Raw genomic sequence first — 27776 nt, 5'->3', positions numbered from 1 at the left:
CCTTTGTGGAAGCCATTACTCAAATACCTTCATACAAAAAATTCTTGAAGGATATTTTGAGTAACAAGAAGAGATTGGAGAAGAGTGCGGTGGTGGACCTTAGTGAGGGAGCTTAGACATGTGCCGTTCTCCAAAAGAATTTGCCTCCCAAGTTGAAGGATCCAGGAAGCTTTTCTATCCCTTGCATTGTTGGAGGATTTGTGGTGAGCCGTGCTTTATGTGATCTTGGGGCTAGTGTAAGCCTTATGCCATACTCTCTATGCAAGAGGCTCAATCTTGGAGAGCCCAAGCCCACTACCATGACACTCCAAATGGCGGACCGTTCCATCAAGCGCCCGGTGGGAGTACTTGAAGATATCCCGGTCATGATTGATCAATACTACATTCCGGGAGATTTCATGATTCTTGACATAGAGGAGGATACCAAGGTTCCAATAATCCTTGGTAGGCCTTTTCTAGCCACCGCCGGGGCAATCATAGATGTCAAAAGAGGGAAGCTTGTGATGGAGGTAGCCAGCCATAAAATTGAGTTTGACATCTTCAAGATGGCCAAACACCAACCTTCTTACATTGATGAGTGCAACATGGTGGAAGCCATAGAAGAATGCGTTGGAGAGGTGCTTGGAATTGGAGGAGATAACCAAGAAAGCTCTCTTGTGGAAAATTTCTTTGAAAAGTTGGGAGAGTGCACCCAAATCAAGGTGGACCTTGGCATGCAAGAGTGGAGAAGCAACTTTGAGAACATGGCGGGAGCTCTTGCCATTCTTGAACCCCTTGGAGAGGAGCATGCCCCAAAGGTAGAATTAAAACCTTTACCTCCAAATCTCCGGTATGTTTTTCTTGGCTCTAACTCTACTTACCCGGTGATTATTAATTCTTCTTTGCACAATGATGAAATTGATAAATTGCTTAATGCGCTTAGAAAACATAGGAGGGTAATTGGGTACACAATTGGGGATTTGATTGGCATTGATCCTAAGAATTGCATGCATAGAATCTATTTAGAGGACAATGCCAAGCCCATTGTGGAGCCCCTTAGGAGGTTGAATCCTAACTTGAAGGATGTGGTAAAGAAAGAGATTCTAAAGTTGCTTGAGGCCGACATTATATACCCTATTTCGGATAGCAAGTGGGTTAGTCCCATACATGTTGTTCCGAAAAAGGGCGGTATAACGGTCATTGAAAATGAGAATAATGAGTTGATTCCTACTAGACTTGTTACTGGGCACCGAATGTGCATTGATTATAGAAAATTGAACAAGTCTACTAGGAAGGATCACTACCCCCTCCCATTTATTGACCAATTGCTTGAAAGAATGTCCAAAAACGAATATTTTTGCTTCTTAGATGGATTTTCAGGATATTTTCAGATTTCTATCCACCCCGAGGACCAAGAGATGACCACGTTCACATGCCAATATGGCACCTTTGACTTTAAAAGGATGTCATTTGGTTTGTGTAACGCGCCGGCCACTTTTCAAAGATGCATGATGGCTATTTTCTCCGAGTTGGTGGAGGAGATCATGGAGGTGTTCATGGATGACTTCTCCGTTTATGGGAAGTCATTTGATGAATGTTTAATCAGTCTTGACAAAGTTTTGTGTAGGTGCCAAGAGGTGAATCTAGTGCTAAATTGGGAGAAGTGCCACTTCATGGCAACCGAAGGAATAGTTCTTGGGCACAAGGTCTCGGCAAGAGGAATTGAGGTGGACCCGACAAAGATAGAAGTCATATCAAAATTGCCACCACCGACCACCGCGAAGGGAGTGAGAAGTTTTCTTGGGCATGCCGGGTTCTATAGAAGATTCATAAAAGACTTTTCCAAGCTTGCAAAGCCCCTTACTCATTTGCTTGCCAAAGATGTTGATTTTCATTTTGATGAGTCTTGCCTTGTAGCATTTGACAAGTTGAAGGAGGCCCTATGCCATGCTCCCATCATTCAACCCCCTGATTGGAGTCTTCCGTTTGAGTTAATGTGTGATGCAAGCGACTATGCGGTTGGGGCGGTGTTGTGCCAAAAGAAGAACCGGAGCTACCATGTGATCCACTATGCAAGCCATACGCTTGATGAAGCCCAAGTGAATTATGCAACAACCGAGAAGGAACTCCTAGCGATGGTGTTTGCCATGGACAAATTCCGGTCTTATCTCATGGGAAGCAAGGTGATAGTTCACACCGATCATGCGGCTTTGAAGTACTTGTTCCAAAAGAAAGATGCCAAGCCGAGGTTGATCCGTTGGGTTCTTCTTCTTCAAGAGTTTGATTTGGAAATAAGAGACAAAAAAGGGTCCGAGAATGTTGTGGCGGACCACCTTTCAAGACTTGAAGGCCACAAGAAAAATGAGTTGCCCATTAATGACTCATTCAAGGGAGAAACACTTTTCATTTTGAGTGAATTGGGAAGAAATTATGTGCCTTGGTTCGCGGACATTGTGAATTACCTTGTGAGCGGGTACATCCCAAAGGACTTCAATTTCAACAAGAAAAAGAGATTTTTGCATGATGTGAAATATTACTTTTGGGATGAGCCCCTAAGAGATGTGCCGATGGAATTGTGAGAAGGTGCATACCGGAGAAGGAATTTCTAAGTGTTTTGAGCCATTGCCACTCTTCACCATATGGAGGACACATGAGTCCTGACCGCACGGCTCTTAAAGTGTTACAATCCGGTTTATTTTGGCCTACTTTGTTTGCTACCGCTAGAGAATTTGTGCGTAAGTGTGACAATTGCCAAAGGACCGGCAACATTGGAAGAAGACATGAGATGCCTCAAAAGGGTATACTTGAAGTGGAGTTGTTTGATGTGTGGGGGATGGACTTCATGGGTCCATTTCCTCCTTCTTTTGGGAATGAGTATATCCTTGTAGCGGTGGATTATGTGTCAAAGTGGGTAGAAGCAATTGCAACTCCGAGGAATGACTCAAAGACCGTGCTCAAGTTTGTCAAGAAGAATATATTCTCCCAGTTTGGCATGCCAAGAGCTTTCATAACCGACAATGGCACACATTTTTGCAACAAGCTTTTGGAGAAATTTCTTCTCAAGTATGGTATTCATCACCGGCTCTCTACGCCCTACCATTCACAAACATGTGGGCAAGTAGAGTTGTCCAATAGGGAAATCAAATCTATTCTTGAAAAGGTGGTGAGTCCAACAAGAAAGGATTGGTCTTTGAAGCTAGATGATGCACTATGGGCCCTAAGGACCGCATTCAAGACTCCTATTGGTGTTTCTCCGTTTAAACTTGTGTTCGGGAAGTCATGTCATTTGCCGGTTGAGTATGAACACAAGGCATATTGGGCGGTTTCAAGATTGAATTTGGATGAGGACTCGGCAAGAGAAAAGAGGTTGTTACAATTGAATGAGCTTGAAGAGTTCCGGATGGATGCCTATGAAAATGCAAGGATCTACAAGGAAAGGACCAAGTACTTTCATGATAAGAGAATTTTGAGAAGGAACTTTGAACTGGGGGACCAAGTGTTACTTTAAATTCAAGGCTCAAGTTGTTTCCCGGTAAACTCAAGTCAAGATGGTCGGGCCCTTTCCGAGTAGTGGAACATTACCCATCGGGCGCCGTTTCAATTGTGGCTAAATCGGGAGATCCTTTTATGGTCAATGGGCAAAGGTTGAAGCTCTTTAATGAGCCGGAATTCAAGGAAAAGGAGGCCAATGCGGTTTGGGATCTCTTCTATCCCTCATACACTTGAACACCAAAGGTCAAGTCGAGCTAGTGACGTTAAACGTAGCGCTTCATGGGAGGCACCCCATGTTATCTTTTAAATTCTTGCATTTTTCTTTATCGCAATCTTACTTTATTTTCCTTATATGTTTTTTTTTATGTGTTTTAACTAGAGTTAGAAGTGCATCTCTTGTGTTTTTGTGAGTCCATTGATCCTTTATTGTGTCAATTTTGCTTGCATATCTGGGATGGATTTATTGGTTTTAAGTGGATTTAGTTGAGGAGTAATTGTGTGAGCATTAATCTTAATTGTTTAGGAAGGTGTTAGGAATGGTTTAAGTTTGCATGGTGATTTTTTAGTTAAGTTTTTATCTTTTAGAGCCTTAGTTGTTGAGTGAATGGCAAGCTATCAAAATATGAGCTTGCTGGTACTGCTACTGGTACGCCCATCCCATGGGGCGTACGTTTTTTTCTGCCCAAAACCAGTGCTCACTGGAAAGGCACCTCAAAAAATGGTATTGCTACTCGTACGCCCATCCCTGAGGCCATCCGTATCTATAAAGTTGAAGCAGGTAGCGGACGGGCTGGCGTACGGCCATCCTTTGGCCAGTACGTAATCTTTTAAAAAAAAAATCAATCAATTTTTTTTTCTTTTGTAGCAGCTTTTTTGTTTCCTTTTCCTTGTTTCTTAGTCTAGATATTTTGCCTTAGTAGTTTTCTAGTATGCTTCTTTTATGCCCCGAGCTTGACCCTTACCCCTTTGTGCATATTATTCTTGATTCTTATTCTTGTTTTGCTTCTACATCGGGGACGATGTAGCCTTTAAGTGTGGGGGAGGGAATAATTTGGGTGCTTTCTAAAAAAATGAAAATTTTGAAACTTTTGCTTGAATGACTCATTGAGTTTTGTGTGAATAAATTGTTTATCTATGCTTGAAATTGTGATTACTCCCTACTTGTTGGTTGGTGGTTTGATTGGTGGTGCTTGTTGCAATGCAATTTGTGATTGATGATTTGAGGTACACCATGTGATTGATCTATTCTCTTGCCAATTGCCTTGTTAACCACTTAATAAATGAATAAATTTTTGATCTTGTGTGTTATGCTTTGCTAGTGAAGGCTTATGTGAGATTCCGGTCATGTTTGTTTTGCTAGAACTTGCCTAATTACTCCCCAAGTGAAGTCCAAGATTTGCATGCTTTGAAATGATTTAGGCCATTTTGTTTAGCCCAAGCCTTTAAACCTACCCTTACATATGTTTTTATCCTTAGTTGCCCTCGTTGAGCCTTTTGTTTGTTTAATAAGTGCTAAGCACTTGTCCACTCTTTGTGATTGTTTTTACTTGTGTTAACCCTAATCTTTTAACCTTCAAACCCTTAGCCAAAAATATTTTCCTCCACCCTTGAGAGAATAGAGCATTTGTTCTTTTTCTTAGAAGAGATCTTTATTGGAGCTTGTTTTGTAAGTAATCCTCTTGATAATTTTGCCTAAGTGTGGGGGTCTTGATGCATTGAATAAGTTTGTTGGTTGATTTGTAAAAAAAAAATGATTTAAAAAAAAAAAAAAAAAAAAAAAAAAAAAAAAAGAGAAAAGTATTGAAAAAGTGATGAAAAGAGAAAAAATGAAAAGAGAAGAAAAGAAGAAGAAAAAAAGTTTGAAATTTGTTTTGAGAGTTGTACTCAACCCCCACCACTTTAGAGGTTTGTTTTGTCCTTTGAGTCTTGTTTGCTCCTTAGTCCATAGATGTTATATCTCTTCTAGCTTTAATTGTGAATAAATGTGAAGTTCTCTCTTTTGTTTAATTTCCATACCCCTTCTTTGTTAACCTTTCACCCTTAGCCCCGTTACAAGCCAATAAAAGTCCTACTTGATCTTAGCATGCAATCTTAGAGTTGAACTAGTGGGAGTATGAAGGCCAAGCCTATGGGATCTCATTCAAAGCCAAGTTTTGCATAATCTCAACTTAGTATTGTGCACACTTGATCATCACACACTTAAATAATTTTGGTGCTTGGTTATTGGCTTGAGAATGGAACTTGTGTGGAATGCTAAAATGATTCTTGAAACAAGTTGTGTTGTAGCAAGTTGGCTTGTGGATTGACAAGTTGAGCAAGGTGGGAGTGTGATCAATTTCTTTGCTAGGATAGTGATTTATTTTTGTCTTTGCTTGAGGACAAGCAAAAGTTTAAGTGTGGGGGAGTTGATAAGTGCATTTTTGTCTATATTTTTACCCCTTCTTGAACCCTTTTTATTTGTGAATTGCCTAAAAACTTGTGTGAATTGTGACTAAGTTATGTTGGTTTTATTTCAAGGTGCAATCATTCACAACAAGTGAGGAATTCAATGATTTGTGGGAAGATACGAGCAATTTTGGGACCAAGAGATCAATCAAAGAGTTTGGAATGCATTTAGGAATTTTCAGCAGCCTCGTACCCCCTTGCGTACGCCCTTCCATCAGCGCGTCCAAGATCTCAAAAAAGAAGCAGGTGCCGTACGCCCGTACGCCCTTTCTAGTGAACCAAAATTAAATCGTACTGCCTCAGGGATGGCCATCCCTAAGGCAGTACCTCTGTGCTCTGTAAAATATTTATGCGATTTCTTAGATTTTTGGAAAACGTTAGAACCCTAAATAGCTAGAACTCATTTCTCTTCATTTCCTTAGACTTCTTTAGCTTAGACTAGTCTAGTATTACATCTCTAACTCATCTAGCAAGCTTGTAAACACGGATTGGAGTGGGATTCAACCACAATTTCTTCATCTTCAATAGAGAAGCTTCTTACTCTTCTTTTAAAGCTCTTGTGCAATGTTTATGATATTTTCTTGTGCTTTGTTGTTATTTATGCTTATGAAGTGTGAGTAGTCCGTTTTTGGGCTCGGATTATGGTGATATTGTCAACTTAGATGCTAAATAGGTGATTTTTGCATAAGGGGGAAGATATCTAACCTAGGGTTCATTTGTTTGTGAAGGATATATGTTGAATCTTGTTAATATTTGGTACGTAACTCTTATAAACTTGCTTTTGGATAGTTTTTCTCCACAATGAAAGTTGGGGGAAGAATTTAAGCCTCTCCTTTCTCTAAACCCATTTTCTTTCTATGAAAATAGGGAAGAATTGGGGGCCTAAAAGCTTATGTGCTTCAAGAGCTAGGATTTGATACACCATGAAAGTGGGGCAATCTTTGCTATAATCCTTGTTTATTAGCTTATGAAAATGGCTTTAAGCTAGGATTTTTATGTGTTTTGCCCTTGTGTTCCCTTGGTTGATGTTCTCCCCTAATCCCTAAGTTGTTAAAGCATCTAGAAGGCAACATCCCCTAATTTGAGCCCATCTTTTATCATTGTGTTTACTTGTGTTTAAATTGCATTGTCTTAACTAGATTTTTAGCCTTTAATTATTAACTTTACCCAACCATGAATTTGAATTTGCTTGGATTCTTGTGGGTTCTAATACTTTGGTGCCTAGAATTTTAGTTGTCACTCAAGTACGTGTCATAATCCCAATTCCTTGCGGAACGACAATTTACACCCGTTACTCACCATCTCTTTCCCGTACACCACCTCCGCTTTTGCAAAGAATCCACAGCACAACTCACCATTTGGAACGAGCAGGCCAGAAGATAGCACTTCGAGCCCAACCTTTAGGGCAAGCCCAATTGTTCCACCATCTTAATGCTCCCTCTTTGAAAATGAATGAAACTTTTTAAGTTTGATTAGTTGGATACTAAGAGGTGTGAATTTTTTAGACAATACAATCCTTTCCTGATATGCTTAGAGCAAATATGGGTAGTAACACTACAAGAAAAATGCACGTAGACAACGGTTAATAACCGTTGTCGTAGGGGTATAATTTCTGTTGTTGAAGTCGGTGTTGTTGTAAGTCCCGCGCATAGACAACGGTTTTTTAACTGTTGTCTTTTCTAGAAACAACAACTGTTTTTTAATCGTTGTCTATTAAGTGTTGTTGAAGCCGGTGTTGTTGTAAGTCACGCACATAGACAACGGTTAATAACCTGCTCCAAGGATGCCAACTTCAAATCCAGTTCCCTTACTCTGTTCTTGTACCATGTCAAAGAGCTAGAACTTTCACTGAACTTCCTCTCTACCTGAATTTGTCAATACATTCATATCAGTGATGTTGTGTGGGTGAACCAAAGAATAAATAGTAGGCATGACATGCTCTTCAATACCAACTTACATCAGAAAGTTTAACAGACATGTATGCCTAAAGTTTGGAATGAGTTTTACGAAGGTTTATGAGATCATTGACTTTGGTAGTTAACTCGTCATTAAGCCATGTGTGATGCCTCTCAATTAGCTCCTTCTCCTGCTTGAATCAAGGGTGAAAACAGAAATTCAAGAATTTCATAAATGCATCAAGAATCAAAGCAGGGAACGGGTAAGAAACACCAGCAAGCAGTGTCGGCTTGGAGTTGAGCAAGTTCGGAGAGGCGTTGATCGAGAGAGGAGTTGAGTTGGGATTGCTGAGATTGAAGAGCGGAGAATTCAGAAGAGAGAGCACTTGTCCTATTCCTTGGGTAACATGGGATATATAATGTCCCAAAATGTAATACATAGGATCTTTATTTATTGCATTAAGCAGGTTCAGACAAATCCAGTAGTCATAGCAATTAGCCATCACATATGCATTATTTTGGTAGTAAAGTATCAACTACAAGATGTGAAAAGATAAGTATTATCTGTAAAAATGTAAACTATATGATTCCTATTACCCAAAATAAAGTAGAAACGACTCCTACATTGAATCACTATGCTGCAAAAAGTAAATATCAACTAAGCTCTTTTTTAACCTGTTGCCTCATCTTATTAGCCTGATCAGTAACATTTTTCATGAAAAGCATGTGTTTTATTGTCCTATCAATAAAGGGAATAAGCAAAAATAACACCTTGCTTAAAGCCTTAGTCAATTGCAAACTAGATTGATATAGTTGAGTAATAAGCAAAAATAAATAAATAAATAAATAAATAAATAAAAACATAGTTGAGTAATACAGTCCAACACAAATCAATTGCAAATCATATTTCACAAATCGTAAATATCCAAAATGGTCCTTCGACTATAGCTAAATTCACAAATTGGTCATCGACTTTCAATTTCAACCAATTAAGTCCTTAACTTTGTAATTTTGACACAATTTGGTCCTCCATCTATTTGACCGTTTGTTGACCGTGATCGACGATCTCCATAAGAACATTCAGCTCTAATCGGAGCACGTGGAGGCCTCCAGGATGACGTTGCACTGGTTCAAAAAAACGTCGTCTTCTTCGCTCTGGTATGAACTCAACTACATTGAATCCAAAGGGAGGATGAAGAAAGGCGACCGGATTTGGTAGATTGCTTTCGACAGTGGATTAAAATGTAACAATGCGGTCTGGAAATGCAACCAGAACCTTAAAAAATCGACGATGGACCATGAAATTACATATATATCCTCAAAAATCACAGTCAACAAACGGTCAAATAGACAGAGGACTAAATTGTGTTAGAATTACAAAGTTAAGGACTTAATTGGTTGAAATTGAAAGTCGAGGACCAATTTGTGAATTTAACTATAGTCGAGGGACCATTTTGGGTATTTACTCTTTCACAAATTACAGTCTAGCACACATTATGAATTTCATTGCAGGAGGCGTTACCTTGGTTCACAGGTGAGGCTAAGGCAGAGAACATGCAGCAGTTTCGTCGTCGACAGGGGCGGAGGCGGAGACCGGGTAGTAGCTTCCTCGTCGACAGGGGCTGAGGCGGAGACCAGGCCGCAGCTTGGGCGAAGGCGGAGACCGGAGAGGAGATGCAGAGTCCTCCGGTGTCGTCGACAGCAGCTTTGTGGTCGGGACTCGGCAAGGGCGGAGGCGGAGTCTTGCTGTTGGCTGAGTTAGGGCTTGGGGAGTTGGGGGAACTGGAGAAGCGATATAAGGGTAGACGATTAGGTAATTGGGGTACACCTCTAAGTTCTACTTTGTTTTTCTTTTGGCCAGTGAGAGGCGCCATTTTTTCGGCCAATTGGGCAATTGGAGGTGGCGATGGCGGTCTGGAGAAGAGAACTACGGAGTAATGTTTTAGCCTTTAGGGATTTAGGAGAGTTGGAAAGAGAAGAGAGAAAGATGTGTGGTTGTAAAAAAATTTGGTGGGAATTAGATTTTAGATTTTGCTGGGAATTAGATTTTAGTGAAATAATTTTCAAATACCAATATTGAGAGTAACAACATCTTTCGTACCAATAGCGAGATTATATTTTTAAATAAGTATTAAATTAAAATTTCAACACTAAATCATAAATCTTTAGCTAGAGTAATTTTTAACCCTCACAAAAATTATGCAAATAATACATTTAGTGAGGGGTTTTTCCACCTGTCACTAATTTTTTGTCACTAAAACTGTTTTTCTTGTAGTGATAACATATATATCTAATATAATAAGGAAAATAACAAAATTTTATTTTTATTTTATAATAAGCCTTCATTTTTTTTCCAAATTAAATAAGTATATTCATGATTTTATAGGGACCGGGTATATAGGTATAGAACGGGAGTAAGAAAATAGTAGCTTTATTACCCGTGTCGCTAGACCCAAAATAGTACCAGGTATATAGGTACAGAACGCGAGATTCATAGATTTTTATACTGTAGATTCATAAATTCTATACTGTATATTTATAAAATCTTTACTCTGGATTCATAATTTCTAAATCGTAGATTCATAATTTAAATACAGTAGATTCATAATTTCTATACAGTAGATTCATAATTTCTATACTGCAGATTCATAATTTCTGTATTGTTGATTCATAATTTCTAAACTGTATAGTTATCAAATTGTGAACATATAGTTTTGTGATTTGTGAATACAAAGTTCAACAATTGGGAATATGAACATCAAAAATTATGAACATAGAGTTCTGTAATTGTGAATATAGAGTTCAATTATTATGAATATTATGAATTTCAAAAATTATGAATATATAGTTCGGTAATTATGAACATAGAACAGTGTGCATCATGCATGGTGCACACGATTGCACAGCATAATTTGCCCTTTATTACCCGGAGGTTTATTACCCAGACAGCTGGCGGCCCAATTATTACAAAGATCGCGGCAAAAGAAATGGGCTATAGCTAACTGTACGACATTAACTACTCTTTCATATCCATTCTCCACGTGTCCCATGCATGCCGGAAGGGTCGATTACCAACCCCGGCCCCTATCATACCGCCCTTAACTCCTCCACACCATACCGCACCATTCTGAACACCACAGCGCACCGCACAAGGCCGTTCTATGCCATGTAATTTAATGAATTGAAAATAAAACTTTAATGAATTGTAAAATAAAATTTTAATGAATTGACATTGAAATTTTGGCGAATAATTTTATATTTAAATATGAACGAAAATAGAACTATTAAATTAACTTTTGAATTGTATTCTTTCTTTATTAAATTTTTATGCATTATATTTGGACAAAAAAATTTAATTACATTTTTATTTTTGTTCTAGATCTTCTAAATATCTATTTTCATCTCGTAACAAAAACAATGAAGGTCCAAATTATAGCTACAAGAAAAGGTGTAACACTTTAATAAACAAGAGTTGATGTGGTTTGGTGGGTTTAGCTTTGTTTGTTATGTTAGAGGTCTTAGGTTCTATCTTTCTTGGTGGCATCTTTAACCTATATTTTATACAATCATTGTCTTGGTTCTCAACAACACAAATATCATAGATGTTGCACTTGAAAAGATAAGTGTTGGTGTGGCTTGGTGGGTTTAGCTTAGTTTGTTATGTAAGAAATTTTGGGTTCTATTCTTCATAAGGACATCCTTAGCATATTTTATATATAAGCAACCCAGTTATATATAATATACCAGATGTTGCACTTTGGTACATAAGAGTTTGTGTGGCTTAGTTGGTTAAACCTTATTTGTTATGTTTGAGGTTATAGGTTCGACTCTTGTTGTTGATGTCTTTGTTTTCTTTGTTTTTATTTTATACAACTGTTGTCTTTTATAAAATAATGATGCGCAAAGACAACGGTTTTTTATTCAAATACGCTTAAAGACAACATACCAAAGACAACGGTTAAATAAAACCGTTGTCTTAAACAAATAAAGAACGTGCAATGACAACGGTTATATAAAACGTTGTCGTTGTAGTATTGTGTATTCAAGTGCTATTAAAGACAACACATAAATGACAACGATTAAATAAAACCGTTGTCTTTTAAAAAATAATAATGCGCAAAGACAACGGTTTTAAAAAACCGTTGTCTTTGTAGTGTTGTGTATTCTATTGCGCTTAAAGACAACACACCAACAACAACGGTTAAATAAAACCGTTGTCTTTTTTTAAAAAAAAAAAAAAAAGAGCGCACAAAGACAACGGTTTTAAACAACCGTTGTCTTTCTAGTGTTGTGTATTCCAGTGCGCTTAAAGACAACACACCAACGACAACGGTTAAAAAAACCATTGTCTTTTTAAAAAAAATGCACATAGACAACGGTTTTATAAAACCGTTGTTGTTGTGGTGTTGTCTTTTCATAAAATGCACAAAGACAACACACTTATAACAACGGTTAATTAAAAACCGTTGTCTTTGACAAAAGTGTTGCATCAAAGACAACGGTTTTGGACCAAACTGTTGTCTTTTATACAAAAGACAACACTTTTCTTAAAAACTGTTGTCTTTCTAGTGTTGTCTATGTGCATTTTTCTTGTAGTGTAAAATACATCCCTATATCTAAAAACATAATAAGTGTGAATGAAAGTTATACCCCTCATTTATGTCCGTTTTTTCCGTTAAGTTTTTGTGTACATACCCCTACCGTTATAACTTCCGTTATCTTTTCCATTATTATTACCATGCACATGCATCCACCATATATTTTCTTATCTTCTTCATTAATAATAATATATACACATTATATATTTAAGTTATATGTTAATTATTACTCAAAATATAAATATAAAATTTATAAAAATGATTTACATTATTATTATTATTATTTAGAATAATTTAAATATCTAAAATCTAAACAAATTTAAAATTTTAATATAATGTATTAATATTGAGCACCTATTTTTTGCGCATCGCGCATAAAAAATACTAGTATGTATATAAATAACAATGATATTTATATAAAAAAAAATGTAAATTACTAATATGCTAATAAATATATCATAAAATTCTATTTCAACAATAGTAAAAATATAGATCTTCATAAATAGAAAATGAATAATGCCATTTCTATTTCGACCATAGCAACAATATTTAGATCAATAATAAAAGTAAAATACTAATAGGCTAATAAAAATATATCCTAAAATTCTATCTCAACAATGGGAACAATGATATTTATACATATATATTTTTCAGGGAAAATGGCACTTTTTCTCCCTGAGTTATATACTTATAGCATTTTTTTCCCCTAAATGATTGAAGTGGCTGTTTTTTTTCCTGAAATGTTAATTGGACATATTTACCCTTAAACTAAATATTTAATTTATTTTTTTTCTCCAACAAATTATGACCATAATTTGGTTCAAACTAAACAAACACTATAGCAACCAAACCGAAATATTCCAATTACAATTTAGAATCGAAATTCGATATTTAGAGTTTGTTAAAATCATGAACCGAAACGGACGGTTCATGTTCCGAACTGAAAAAATAAAATACATTTATTGTTGAATTTAGACTATTTTAAAATAAAAAATACAATTTTAAAATAAAGACGGTTCAAAATCGCGAATCAGATCCGGAACCGCCGGTTCACGGTTCAAGATTCGATTGCTTTAATATCCGGTTCAATTCAAACCGAACCGTGGTCATCCCTACGTATACGCAATAATTTGTTGGAGTAGTAAAATAAATAAAATGTTTATTTTAAGGGTATAAATGTCAATTTAATATATCGGGGGGGGGGGGGGGGGGGAAAGCACCACTTTTAGAATAATTGAGGGGGCTAATGTGCTTACCTAAATAATTGAGGGGGAAAAAGTGCTATAAGTATATAACTCAGGGGTAAAAAGTGCCATTATCCCTATTTTTCATTAGATAAAGGAGGGAAAAATTAAAACAAAATTTAAGCATTTTATTAATATTTTTATAAACTTTCATTTATTTTAATGTTTTTTTCCCTCCTCATTTAATATTTATTTAGGCCATGAATACTTTTCTCTTTACGGAAATGAATAAAATTAATAAATATGATCGATTAATTGGATACTAAGTGACGTGGAATTTTTAGACATACCATTATTTCTGGATGTGCTTACAGTGGCGGACTCAGAAAACTTTTTCAGTGGGGGGCGAAACACATTAAAACAAAATAGATATTTTGATAAAAAATAAAACACTTAAAAGTACAGCCATAAATATTGTTGTATTGTTGGATGGCACTTAATAAGTAGTAGGCAATATAAGGGAGTAAATTCCTTGCACAAATACTGAAGTTTTGAACCCTGGCCACCTGCAAAGACAAGCTATACGCCTTGCCACCTAATCTACTAATCTATTGTTATCATTTATTTATTTTATTATACTTATACTAAAACTTGTACTATATATACATATATGGAGTTGGGGTGGGGGTGGGGTGAGTGGGGGAAACTGCCCCCATGTTGGGTCCGCCCTGTGTGCTTAATACAAGTATGGTAAAATTCTATTTCAATAATAACAAAATACTAATAAGGTAATAAATATATCCTAAAATTCTATTTCAACAATGGTATAATTAACAAATTGAGTCACAAACGCAACAACAATAATATTAGTTGAAAAATAATATAATAAATAAATAAATAGTATGCACCATGCATGGTGCATTCGGATGCAAAAATAGCGTCGTTTTGACGTCTAACTTTAAAAAAATAATAATAATTCAAAATTGCATAACTGCACATCCATAATTTCATCACATTCATAATTTCATAACTATAAATCCAGAATTGCATAACTACACATCCATAATTTCATAACTATAAATCCAGAATTACATAACTACACATCCATAACTTCATAACTATACATCCAGAATTGCATAACTTCATAACTATATATCCAGAATTGTATAACTACACATCCATAACTTCATAACTACACAACCAGAATTGCATAACTATACATCCAGAATTGCATAACTATACATCCAGAATTTCATAACTAAAAATTCAGAATGAATGAACTAGAATAACATAATGTTGTTGCTAGGAATCGAAACTGATTTTTTTTAAGTAGGCCGGACGCGCGTTTTGATACAAAACGACGTCGTTTTTGCATCCGTATGCACCATGCATGGTGCATACGGATGCACAACATAATTTTCCCTAAGGGAGTGTTTAGATTGCTGGAAAATATTTTAAATATAAAAATACTTACTAATAAAAAATAATTTTAAAATATTTTTTAATCCCTAAACATGAGAAAATTTTATATTTAAAAAAATACAATTTGATAAATATCATAAATTAATTATTGCAATATCATTTATGTTTACAACGAGAATAATTAAAAAAAATCAAATATGTGAACCAATGATCATAAATAAATTAATTATTGCAATATCATTTATGCTCCATGATTGGCCTGGAAATTTAAAGTTGCTCCATTCACGAAGGCAAGGATTAAACATTTAACCTTTGGTTTAAGTCCCTTACAGTCAACCACACCTTCCAAGTTCTTAGTGAAATAACTTTAATAAAAGTAAAATCCTCCTTTACAATATTCTAGCCCAAATTAATATGAATGTTAATTAATTACTAAAAAATAATAAAGCTTAATTGGTAACAAAATTTTATATAAAAATTAACTAATATCTAATGAATTGTTACCACATATTAAAGTCAATATGTACATAAAAATGGAAAATGATTACCAAATTCTGAAAATAATTAAATTATTATAATTGTGAAAATAATGGATACAAATTCTGCGTAACAAATGAGAAAATTTGTTTGAAATTCTGCATAATTTTATAAAGAAATAATAATTTATTAATTATTATTTACACCAATTTATATTTATACTATTAATAAAAGTAAAAATCCTCATCTTCCACATTCCTGTCCAAATTAATATGAATATTAATTAATTGATAAAAAAATTAATAAAGCTTAATTGGTAACAAAATTTTGTATGAAAATTAACTAATATTTAATGAATTTTTATCACAAATTGAAGTTAATATGTACTTAAAAATGGAAAATAGTTATCAAATTCTGAGAATAATTAAATCATTATAATTGTGAGAATAACAGAAACAAATTCTGCATAATAAATGAGAAAATCCATTTGAAATTCTATGTAATTTTATAAGGAAATAATAATTTATTTATTATTATTGAAACCAATCTATGTCCATACTTAAAATGAATATTAATACTTGAATATTAATAAATTACTGGAATTTTTTTTTATGAAAATAAGGCGAATTGGAAAAGGAAATGAATATTAATACTTCAATATTAATAAATTATTAAAAATATAAAAATTATTGGTATAAAATGTATTAATAAAAATGTAAAATGAAGTTTGCATCTCAACTTTTAACCGAGATGGAAAGAAATATTAATCTTGGTTATATATTTTATAAAATGTAAAGTTAGTGGAAATATATATAAAAAAAACTGTTATTAATAATTAATTAATTAATTAATATGTATTAAAAAGAATAATTGACTAAGAATAAAAATGACACAAAATTTAGGGCAATTGAAATAGGAAATGACTATTAATAATGAAATAGGAAATGACTATTAATAATTGGCTGAAAATGAAAAATACTTCCAAACTGACTCATATAGTTATGTAAAGATATATATTTAAAAATTGAAAATGGAATATAATCATTTAGTATCCACAATTTATAAGGAAAATTTTGTAATTAAATATGAAAAATGTTTTGCAATACGAGATGGAAATATAACAGGGCGTTTGGTTGGAGGGAGGGAGGGAGGGAGGGGGGGGGGGGGGGAATTACGTGGGAAATGAATTGCAAACAGAAATAGAATTACTGGAAATTTCAATTCAAATGTTTGGTATACATGGGAATTGAAAGGAAATAAGTAGTATAAAGTCCAAAATGTCCATTGTTGTTGTGGTATTAATTTTAGATTAAAAAAAAGAGGGGTAATTTTGTCTCATCACTAGCTTTTTTTTTTTTCTTCCTAAAATCCCAGGAATTAAAATCTAGAGGGGGACATGAGATTTTAATTCCATGAAAATGCGGGAATTGCAATTCCTTCTAACCAAACTAAGGAATTTTATGGCATTTGAAATTAGGTGGGAATTAAGTGGGAAGGGAATTTAAATTCTCTCCAACCAAACGGCCTGTAAGGTTTAGCCGAGATGGAAATAATATTTTAATCGGTATGAAAATTAATAATTTTGGACACTTGATGCGTACATCTACGCATTGACTATTAATTTTGGGCAATTATTTGATCGAATTCAAGCAATGATAACATTAGAAAATACAATCGATCCAACTCAATTCATCAATTTCATTATATAATTATATATCGATCCAAATATTCTTATAATATTTTAACAAATATATTCCGTGCATCGCACGGGAGCAAATACTAGTAGGCTAATAAACATATATCCTAAAATTATATCTCAACAATGGTAAAAGTATAAATCTCCATAAATAGAAATGAACATTTAGATAAAGGAGGGAAAAATTAAAACAAAATTTAAGCATTTTATTAATTTTTTCTAAGACAATTCATTTATTTTAATGTTTTTTTCCCTCCCCATTTTAATTTTTATTTAGGCCATGATCTTTACGGAAATGAATAAAATTAATACATCCTTTATATAATAAAGCTATATGGTTTGGGAAATTATTAATATTACAATTAATGCCACAACATCCTTTATTATACAAAAAAAAAAAAAAAAAAAAAAAAAAAAAGCACAACATTTAAAAAATAAAATAGCTATATATTATATAATCATATAAAAAAATTTACTTTTGAAAAATAAAATAGCTATATATTATATAATCATATAAAAGATGTGTTCAATTAGACTTTAAATTTACACATACAAAATTTGAAATTTGTTTTCCAAATGTAATTATCTTAGTTATTATTCGTATTGTGGAAATTATAATATAGATGAAATACAATTAAGAATAAATCAATGTAATTATGTAAATTCTCTCTATAAGTTTATTTGAATATGCACATAATTAGAGATTATATTAATCATAAAAAATTTTAATCTTAATTTTAATTTTAATTTTAATTTTGTATTCTATAAAAATAATAAATACTTGACCAATAGAAGCTCAAAAATATTATTATATTAAATAATTTAAAATATTTTAGTTTTTCTATTTTTTATTTATATTTATAATAACATAATTTTTTCCCGTGCATCGCGCGGGTGAATTACTAGTGTGCTTAATACAAATATGGTAAAATTCTATTTCAACAATAACAAAATACTAATAAGCTAATTAATATTTCCTAAAATTCTATTTCAACAATGGTATAATTAACAAATTGAGTCACAAACGCAACAACAATAATATTAGTTGAAAAATAATATAATAAATAAATAATTAGTAAAATTTGATTTCTATGCCGTCTTGGAACGTAGCATTGCAAATGGGGCAGCAATTGGTTGTTCTCGCACAGTTATTGCACATGCAAAGATGGCGGCACGGCCATGCCATCATCGTTGCAGGCCCTCTCCAGCATACTTTGCAACTGATTCTAACCACCACCATTTGATCCGGGTCCAATGACGACGACTGTGCCTCCTCCGCCGCCGCCGCCCCATCGCCGCCGCCGCTGCCCCTCCGATGCGTGGCCTCGTGCAGGGCAGCATTGAGAGCCGCGTTGGTTTCCTTAAGAGCCGTGAGCCTCTCCGCCATGTCCATAGCTTGAGTTCTATAACTGGCAAGCATGGCTTCCAGTTCGCCGTTCTTCGTCCTCACTTCCACTATTTCTTCGTCCATCTCCTTCAGCTTCTTCGCCGCTTTTTCCTCCGCCGCTGTCACCACCGCCGCGTATTGCCGCTTGCACATTTCTTCTAGCATTTCCCTTACGCCATCGTTCTACATTATTCATGTTTATTATATATAGAGAGAATCAGAATGTTAATTACACCATGAATATCATGAAAGTAGCCATTACAAAAGAATAGGATGGGGTTGAGTTATTACATTACGCTTGAGAGCTTGATCGATGAAATCTTTATGGAGATTGGGGTTAGCCGGCGGAGGAGCGTCCTCCTTGAAGCCTTGCTCCGTCTGGGGCTGCGCGTGCGGCGTGACGCTTAATCGAAGGACGGTGTCAAAATAGGGCGGCGGCGCCCTGGACGACGACGCTTCTTCTGGCTGATCAAGACGGAAGTGCAGGTTCAACGGCGGCGGAGTGGGTAACAGCGGTGCCGGCGCCCTGGAAGACGACGCTTCTGGTTGTTCAAGATGCAACTGCAGGTTCAACGGCGGCAGTGGCGGCGGAGCCATCATCTGCTGAGGCGGAGTGGGGAACCGCCGCGGCGGAGATGGCATCTGCCGCTGCGGAGTCGAGAACCGCCGCGGCGGAGATGGCATCTGCCGCTGCGGAGTGGAGAACCGCCGCGGCGGAGATGGCATCTGCCGCTGCGGAGTGGGGAACCGCGGTGCCGGCGCCCCGAAACACGCTCCCGCCCCCGCCCTCTGATTCCGCGTAATGGGGAACCCTTGTGGCGGCGGCGAGTGCGTCATTTCACGATGACCTTCCGGCGCCTTCCTCTTGCGGCCACCGTTAGAAGAAGCGAGCATGTTCAGAGACGCCCTATGCATCATTTTTTAAATTTTTTTTCTCTCAAAACTCTTGCCGGAAAAAAGCAAGAAAATGGTGCGATTATAAAGAGGGAGAAAAGTTGGGTGGCAGCGGAGAGAGACAGACATACAGACGTATTGGTTCCGAGGGATGTATTTGTTCTCATCCGGCGGGAGTTTTAGGTCTTCAAATTCAATTTTATCCCATTTTAATTGACAACGGTCAAAATAAATAATTATTATTGGCGAAAATTTCTAATTTTTTGTGACAATTATGAATTATATCTAAATTTTTAAAAAAATATTTTACAATAAAATAATTACCAAACATTATAAAAAATTTGTGCGAGACCATCTCAACGTGAAACAAGTTTGGTCAAGATGAAAATGTAACACTAATTAGAAATAAAGTAAGGGCAAATGCAATACGTTTAAGGTAAAATGTATGATTTAAAAATATTACTTTTTTTCTTAAAAAATATTATATTTTTCCTTAGCTTATAAGTAACAAACACTTACCAACGTTACTTATTAAGAAAAATGTAATTTTTTTTTATGGAAAAAATATAATACTTTTACATCAAAATGTAAAAATATTATATTTTTTCTCAAAAGTATTACATTGTCCTTTATGAGTGACAAATAATTTATTCCTAACTAGTATTACATTTGAGCATAATATAAGTATGGCATTTGAGCATATAATTACGACATTTGTATGATGACCTGACCCCACAGTCTCACATATAAGGATCCGTGAGACACTCTGAGAGCCTTAAACATTATATCATCATGTCAACTTTATATTTAATTATATTATTTGACACTCAAAAACTTCAAATCTGTTGAGTAAGCTAGCTATAGTTTGTTGGTAATTTCATATTTGATCTTAATTTTTTTGTGTGCAGTGTGTGGAATTTTTTATTTATTTTTTTAAGATTTTAATTTTTCAACTTTTAGTTATATGAAGTGAATATTTTGGCCCAATTTCATAAAATAGTTACTCTATTAGTCATTTTTGATTTATTTGACCACTATTAGTTGCTTGACTTGAGTAAAGAGTAAATACCCAAAATGGTCCCTCGACTATAGCTAAATTCACAAATTGATCCTTGACTATTGATTTTAACCAATTAAGTCCTTAACTTTTTAGTTTTGACCCAATTAAGTCCTCCATCTATTTGACCGTTTGTTGACCGTTATCTTTAACCCCTACGCTCGACTTTAACAAGTCTTTCGCTGCTTCCTACCCCCTCCGTTGCCACCGCCAGCGGCGGCGCAGCCTCAGTTCGCTCCGCTGCTCGGCGTCGTCCTTCTCTGAGAAGCACCACATTGGATGTCCCAAATCGGATGACGTAGTTGAGTTCCCGCTTATGAAAGACATGATCCCATTATCCAACAGGCTTAACGGCAAGCCGGAAAAGGAGGTGCAAGATCTGCGGCGGAACCTTTTTCCGACGCTATTCTCGTTCTTCGTCAGAAGCACGTTGGAAGGCGCGTTTAGAGAACAGCAGGCATTGCTGGAGCTAAAAGAAACGACCATATTGCTAAAAAGGGAGAAGGAGCTCTGCAATTACATAAATATCCTCATAGATAACGGTCAACAAACGGTCAAATGGACGGAGGACTTAATTGGGTCAAAATTGAAAAGTTAAGGACTTAATTGGTTGAAATCAATAGTCGAGGACCAATTTGTGAGTTTAGTTATAGCCGAGAGACTATTTTGGGTATTTACTCTTGATTAAACAATCTATACGAGTATTTAATTAATTAGCTTTTTGTAACAACTTATTGTTCTAAAATGCTAAAATTCAAAAAGATGTTCAATGTTGCTTTTCGATCTTATATATTGAGAAACTCATTTTTTATGCAATAAGTTATCAACTAATTTGTCAAACACTTTTCTACAATCAACTAATGATGTCAACTCGTCAAACTCACTAATTCAATCAGTTAATAGTCATTTACTACACACCTACATTTAAGCAATGATTTTGAAATGTATAATTTGTATGTAATCAGTTAGGTCTTTTTTCTTGGATCAAATATTGTAATTGGATATAATTTTTATAACGTACGAAAGTAGGGTGTTGAATTTGAAAAATCTTAAAGATTTTTATATAATTGTTGTCTATAATTTGATATAAAATTTTAATATTAAATTACTTCAAAATTTACATTTTGCATATAATTATATTATCTCACGGCATAAGCATCTGAGTTCTTTCATCAATAAACCTTTTATGTAATGTTGTTTTAAATAATTTTTAAAATTTTGAAAACAAGATCCTCAGACTGAGTAAATTTAAATGTGTAGTTTTTTTCATTTGGTTTCAGTAGGTTGAGAAAATATATATGAACAGATATTACATGTAATATGGTCAATAATACTCAGATACTACTAGGGGTGTAAATGAGCCAAGCAGCTCGCGAGCCTCTTGCGAGCGGCTCGGTCAAAGTTCGACTCGAGCTCAGTCAAAATCAAGCTCGAGTCGAGCTCGAGCTGCTCGTTTAGTAATCGAGCTCGAGCCGAGCCTAGATATTCTAGGCTCGTGGCTCGTCGAGCCGCTCACGAGCCATTATAATATAATATAATATATATATATATATATATATATATATATATATATATAATACATAATACATAATACAATACAATATAATATAATATAATACTAATATATAAAAATAACAATTAGAAATTAAAATTTTAAACTCAAAATACCTAAAAAAAAATTCTATTATTTATGTATGGATAAAACGAAGTAGTTTTAATTTTACATCAAAAGTATTAAATAGGTCAAATTCAATGTCAAAATCGCGAGCCGAGCTCGAGCAGCCCGAAAATTACTGAGCTCGAGCTCGAGCTTGAGCATACCCAGGCTCAAGCTCGGCTCGGCTCGTTTACACCCCTAGATACTACATGTAATGTGGTCAATAGTAGAATGTGTAATTTTTTTTTTCTTAATATGATTTCTTTTTTTTTTTTTTGAAAACCAAAGAAACAAACTTCATTAAATCAAACATTCAATACATTGAGGAACAGAATCAACAAAGCAAATCGGACCAGAACAAGAACGAGCCGCCCTAGCCATAGCATGAGCAACTGTATTCACTGATCGTGAAATGAACTGAAGAGACATTGAATCATAGTCTCGTTGAAGCTCCCAGCACTCATTGAGAATACATCCTGTATACGTATAGTCCGACAAAGAATCCTTAAACAAATTACACACCGTCTGACAATCAGAAAACATCTTCACTTTCGTAAAATTCAACTCCTTAACTCATGATAAAGTTTCTTTGACCGCCATTGCTTCAGCCAAATGAACATCATCAAGACGATGGAGGGGGCCATGTTTTGCCGCAATGAAATCACCACTCACCTCCTTAATAATAATTCCAAAGCTTGCTTCATGAGTGGTTGGAAAAACAGCAGCATCCACATACGCCTGTACAAAATTAGAAGGTATAAAGTGAGTTTGGGATTGTGGTGTCAAATGCTCAACGACAAAAAAAAAAAAAAAAAAAAAAAAAAAAAAAAAAAAAAGGTAAATAAAAACAATCAAATAAGGATGGATGGAATTGTTTTTTTTTTTTTTTTTTTTTTTTTTTTTAATTCACTTGTTGTATTCAAAATGAGTTAATTCCAGTAATGGTCTTCTGACTATATTGATTTTTCAAAATTAGTCATCAATTTTTAATTTGGACACTTTACGTCCCTTGGCTTTCAATTTTTTTCCAATTGAGGTCCTTTCGTAAGATTAAAGTAAATTAGACTTTAAATGAAAGAGTAAAATAGTCATTTCATCTGCCTAATGTATAATTCTTCGTATTTCTCCCTTGTATGCGCGACTTCGGACATCATATTCATTTAATTGCCAAAAATTTGCCAAAATTGATACCTGAATTGAAACAACCTGTAATAGCAGGTCATTTACTTGTTCTTGAGCTTCATTGACTCAATTTAACATCTTAACGGGTGTAATTGTACTTTTTCAAAATTTAGAGACCTAATTAACTTTTCAGGTAAAATTTAAAGCTATGTTTATTTGACCATTTTCCCTTTACTGTTAAAAACCCAACATTACCCCTATCTTAATTACTTTACCCAAATTCACGCTCACAATTAATAAATAAAAAATAATAATTTTAAAAAAAATCTATTTTTACATACCATTAATCTCAAGTTTTAAACAAATCAAATCTATCCAGACGGACTCATGTGGAGTGGATGCCTCATTTGATCATCCGTTTATATATATATATATATATACTCTATGTTCCATTTTATCTGTCGTACTTACTATTTATTGGTTAAACCAATTCTTTCTATTTTGTTTATTTTCTTTAGTATTATTTACTTATTTTTAAATTTAATTTTTTTGTGTTTAATAGTACTTTTAGTATAGTTTCTAAATATACAAATTTTGTATAAAAATATTAAACTTAAATATTATAAAAAAATTGAATTAAAAATAATTTCAGTCACCGTTAACAAGAAACATATAAAATGAGACGGAGGGAGTATATATATATATATATATATATATATATATATATATATATATATATATATATATATATATATATATATCATTCCACGTAGTAGTGTAGTACAGACATTTTATCTCGCATGTACTAATCTCCTTGGGTGTAGTACTGTCATCGTACTGGCGCATGTAAACCACACTCCACTGCTCACCGAATCCCGTTCCGTTTAGCAGACAAGACACCATTTTTCCATTCTCTCGACAAACACCCAGATGATGGCGGCTACAGCTTCTGCAAATTCCCTTTCGTCTGCCTTCTTTTCTCGCCAAAGTCTCCTCTCTCTCTCTCTCGCTTTTTCCGAATTAATGAAATATTATATATGCATCATACGCTGATGGGTTCTGTCCGTTTCGCAGGTTTTCCGGTGAGCTCAAACCATAACTTCAAATGTGGAAAGATAGAGGTAACTTTATGTGTTTTGTGTCGATGGCATATTAGGGAAAGATTCAGTTAGAAATGGGTGGTTTTTTGTCTAGCTACGTAAGAGTCCGCATGTGTTTGACAAAATGCTTCTGTGAATTGTGACTAACGCGGTAGTGATATTGTGTATGGTTACGCAGCTCTCTTAAACCCCTTTTTGTAATTGGTCTTTTATTGATTGCAGAAAAAGTTCACAAGAGGTGGGTTCCCAAAAATAAGAGCAGCACTTGAGCTAAAGCCTCCACCATATCCAATGGTAAGATTATGTAATTTCAGCCCACACGGGCAACTCAGTTAGTTCCTGGGGTAGATTGTAGGACATAGGATCGGATTGCAGGCAAGGACATAGGATCAAGTTCTGGTAGCCGCACTGTGGGAGTTATGCCCAATGTGGTGGACTCCTTGGAACTAATCAGTGTGGGAGTTACACCTAATGTGGTGGGCTTCTTGGAACCAGGCACTGGTCCTCCCACCTAATGAGCCACTGAGTCACCGTGATTATGGAATTTCAGAGTCATACTCAATTTATGTTTAGATGTGAAGTAGAGAGCTGTAATTGAGATTTGCTTCATGTATTCTGAATATGAAACTTTGATTGGTAGTTTGTAGGAAGTTTCTTTGGTTTTACATGTGCTGAAAATTGGGCACTAATAGATTTTCTTTTGATTGTATTGCTCTTTGGCATACTTCTGGATTGGATAGAATGCATTAGAGCCTCATATGAGTCGCCAAACATTTGAATACCACTGGGGAAAACATCACAGGGCTTATGTCGACAACTTAAACAAGCAGATCGTAGGAACCGAACTGGATGGGGTATCATTAGAAGACATTGTATTGGCCACATACAACAATGGTGATTTGCTTCCTGCATTCAACAATGCTGCACAGGTGAGCCCTGTTCCTTGATTATTGAACTAGTCTGGGTCAAAATGTGCAGTCAATATGTTAAACATTCTATGCGCTTACAGGCTTGGAATCACGCTTTCTTCTGGGAGTCTATGAAACCAGGTGGAGGAGGGGAGCCATCAGGTGAACTTCTAGAGCTAATCAATAGAGATTTCGGTTCCTTTGAGACATTTGTAAAGGAGTTCAAGGCTGCTGCGGCAACACAATTTGGTTCTGGCTGGGCATGGCTTGCATGTGAGAGCAGCTTTTAAACATATCATCTCTGTATATTCTTTACCTTTCAAGTTTCAATTTTTACCCGGTTGTGAGGATTGATTTATCTTTCATTCATGTCTGCAGACAAGGCCAATAAACTTAATGTGGGAAATGCAGTAAATCCCGTTCCATCAGACGAAGACAAGAAGCTTGTAATTGTTAAAACTCCCAATGCTGTAAACCCTCTTGTCTGGGATTACTCTGTAAGCACCACTACCTAGTTGTGTTACTTTGGTTGTATACTTGTATTATAGGCTTCAGTCTTCAAGCCCCTTAAATATTTGATTATCTTTTCCTTTTAAATTTTTGTGCAGCCACTCCTAACAATAGATGTTTGGGAGGTAAGGAAAAACATTCTATTTTATGCATCTATTAGATTGAATCCTTAATTCCCATGATGATGTTGTGAAACTGAACTGTGATTTTGTTTTGGTTTCTTATTGCAGCATGCTTACTACCTAGACTACCAGGTAAGTTGAATCAAATGAAGCAAACTTCTTTTCCCTTTGTGAATTCTCATGCCCTTGAACTCTAGAGTGGATTGGATTATCTGAGTATCACTCTAACTCTAGCATTACATTGTTTCTAGAATCGACGCCCAGACTACATTTCTATTTTTATGGAGAACCTTGTATCGTGGGAAGCAGTCAGCAGTCGGTTAGAGGCAGCAAAGGCTCGGGCTGTTGAGCGCGAGCAAGAAGAGATAAGAAGGCAGAAGGAAGAAGAAGAGGGTGGACTAACAAGCACTGACCCTAGTGAGGTTTTTGTTGAAAGTGAAACAGATTCTGAAGCTGAATCTGAATGATTTTTTGTTCTATTTCAGTAACACAGATGTAATGCTTTTTTTGGAATCTGATGCCAAGGTGGTTGTGCAAGGCTTTGTCTCAAACTATGGTTTTTCTTCTCTTGATCTGCTTTTGTCAGATATTGAGTATATGATGAGTAGGTTTAATCAGATTTGATATCTCTTTTGTTAAACGATCAATGAATCAGGCCGCCCATTTGTTAGTTAGAGAGTCTGTTTCTAGGTCTGAACTTGAGGAGTGAGTCTCTTCCCCTCATGTTCTCTGTAATGTTCTGACTGATGATATGAATAAAAATCGTTTTCATTGGTTTCAAAAAAAAAAAAAAGTGCTAAATGAGGCCACAGTCTGGCAAACAAAATTATTTCAATTTAGAAAAGGTACTTGTCATGACTGCAGTTCAAGAATACAAATGAGATGGTTCATAATTGTCAATATAGAATTCTGTAATTGTGAATATAGAGTTCAATAATTATGAATATGAAATTTAAAAATTATGAATATATAACTTTATAAAGTCCTGTAATTGTGAATATAGAGTTCAATAGTTATGAATATAAAGTTCAAAAATTATGAACATATAACTTTATAATTATGAACATATAGTTCAATAATTATGAACATAGAACAGTGTGCATCATGCATGGTGCACACAGTTGCAGAGCAAAATGTGCCATCCACACCGGCAAATTATGTTGTGCACCGCGGTGCATAATCGATTATGCACCGCGCATCAAAACGACGCCGTTTTGTTAAATGAAAAGAAACGGCATTTTTTTCCGTCGTTCCGCACCCTTCCACAAAAAGTAACATTGTTATTCAGTTTCATTTTGTATACACTGCAATTTCAGTTCAACACAACTACAGTTTCATTCAATATTTATAGACTTAAATATGTGAAAATGTTATTTAATTTTATTTTATATACACTATAGGTTTATTAAAACACAACTACATGATCATTTTGATATAATTACAACTTCATTGTACAATATATACTCAAATATGTGAAATGTTATTCAGTTTCATTTTATATACACCGCAGTTTCATTTTACCACAACTACAGTATCATTTTGATATAACTGCAATTTTATTTGATAATATAAAAATAATACGTAAGACAGTGTCGATTTAGATGTGATGTAGTGTTTGTTGGTGTTTAATACACCAAACATGCAGACTTCATTAACGGTAATGATGGACCGTTTCTTTACTTAAAGAAATTGTGCCAATTTTTTACCGCGGTACACATGCACTGCGATCTACGATATAACGACTGATCCACACCAATCTGGGCCTCGGCTTTCTCTATATCAGTTGAAGTGGAGCTTAGCTTCTTGAAAAAGATATTTAGGATCAAGTGAT

The 27776-nt window shown here is 35.0% G+C and overlaps 2 protein-coding genes across 2 annotated transcripts; one reads left to right on the top strand and one right to left on the bottom strand.

Annotated features, from left to right (window-relative positions):
* Positions 1–18260: 18260 nt before the first annotated feature.
* On the bottom strand, positions 18261–19493 carry LOC109179332 (pollen-specific leucine-rich repeat extensin-like protein 1). Its single transcript, XM_019328837.1, has 2 exons — positions 18867–19493; positions 18261–18758 (listed from the first exon to the last, which is right to left on the bottom strand). Exons 1-2 carry the CDS (start codon positions 19491–19493, stop codon positions 18261–18263), a joined length of 1125 nt encoding a protein of 374 aa, XP_019184382.1.
* A 4622-nt stretch (positions 19494–24115) lies between these two features.
* LOC109179397 (superoxide dismutase [Fe], chloroplastic-like) lies at positions 24116–26592 on the top strand. The gene is made up of 9 exons (XM_019328893.1): positions 24116–24293; positions 24380–24426; positions 24628–24699; positions 25146–25334; positions 25415–25586; positions 25692–25810; positions 25922–25948; positions 26054–26077; positions 26197–26592. Exons 1-9 carry the CDS (start codon positions 24236–24238, stop codon positions 26410–26412), a joined length of 924 nt encoding a protein of 307 aa, XP_019184438.1. The 5' UTR covers positions 24116–24235; the 3' UTR covers positions 26413–26592.
* Positions 26593–27776: the final 1184 nt, after the last annotated feature.

The sequence above is a fragment of the Ipomoea nil genome, unplaced genomic scaffold (assembly GCF_001879475.1).
Source record: "Ipomoea nil cultivar Tokyo-kokei standard unplaced genomic scaffold, Asagao_1.1 scaffold0900, whole genome shotgun sequence".
In the NCBI taxonomy this organism is placed as follows: Eukaryota; Viridiplantae; Streptophyta; class Magnoliopsida; order Solanales; family Convolvulaceae; genus Ipomoea; species Ipomoea nil.
This window is presented reverse-complemented; position numbering and strand designations above follow the sequence as displayed.

Excerpts from the sequence above, each read along its gene's own strand:
- LOC109179332 (XM_019328837.1), bottom strand. The coding sequence starts at position 19,493 with ATGATGCATAGGGCGTCTCTGAACATGCTCGCTTCTTCTAACGGTGGC. Across the intron at positions 18,759-18,866 it reads ATCAAGCTCTCAAGCGTAAT|AACGATGGCGTAAGGGAAAT; the intron begins GTAATAACTCAA and ends TGAATAATGTAG.
- LOC109179397 (XM_019328893.1), top strand. The coding sequence starts at position 24,236 with ATGATGGCGGCTACAGCTTCTGCAAATTCCCTTTCGTCTGCCTTCTTT. Across the intron at positions 25,335-25,414 it reads CATTCAACAATGCTGCACAG|GCTTGGAATCACGCTTTCTT; the intron begins GTGAGCCCTGTT and ends ATGCGCTTACAG. Across the intron at positions 25,949-26,053 it reads TAACAATAGATGTTTGGGAG|CATGCTTACTACCTAGACTA; the intron begins GTAAGGAAAAAC and ends TTCTTATTGCAG.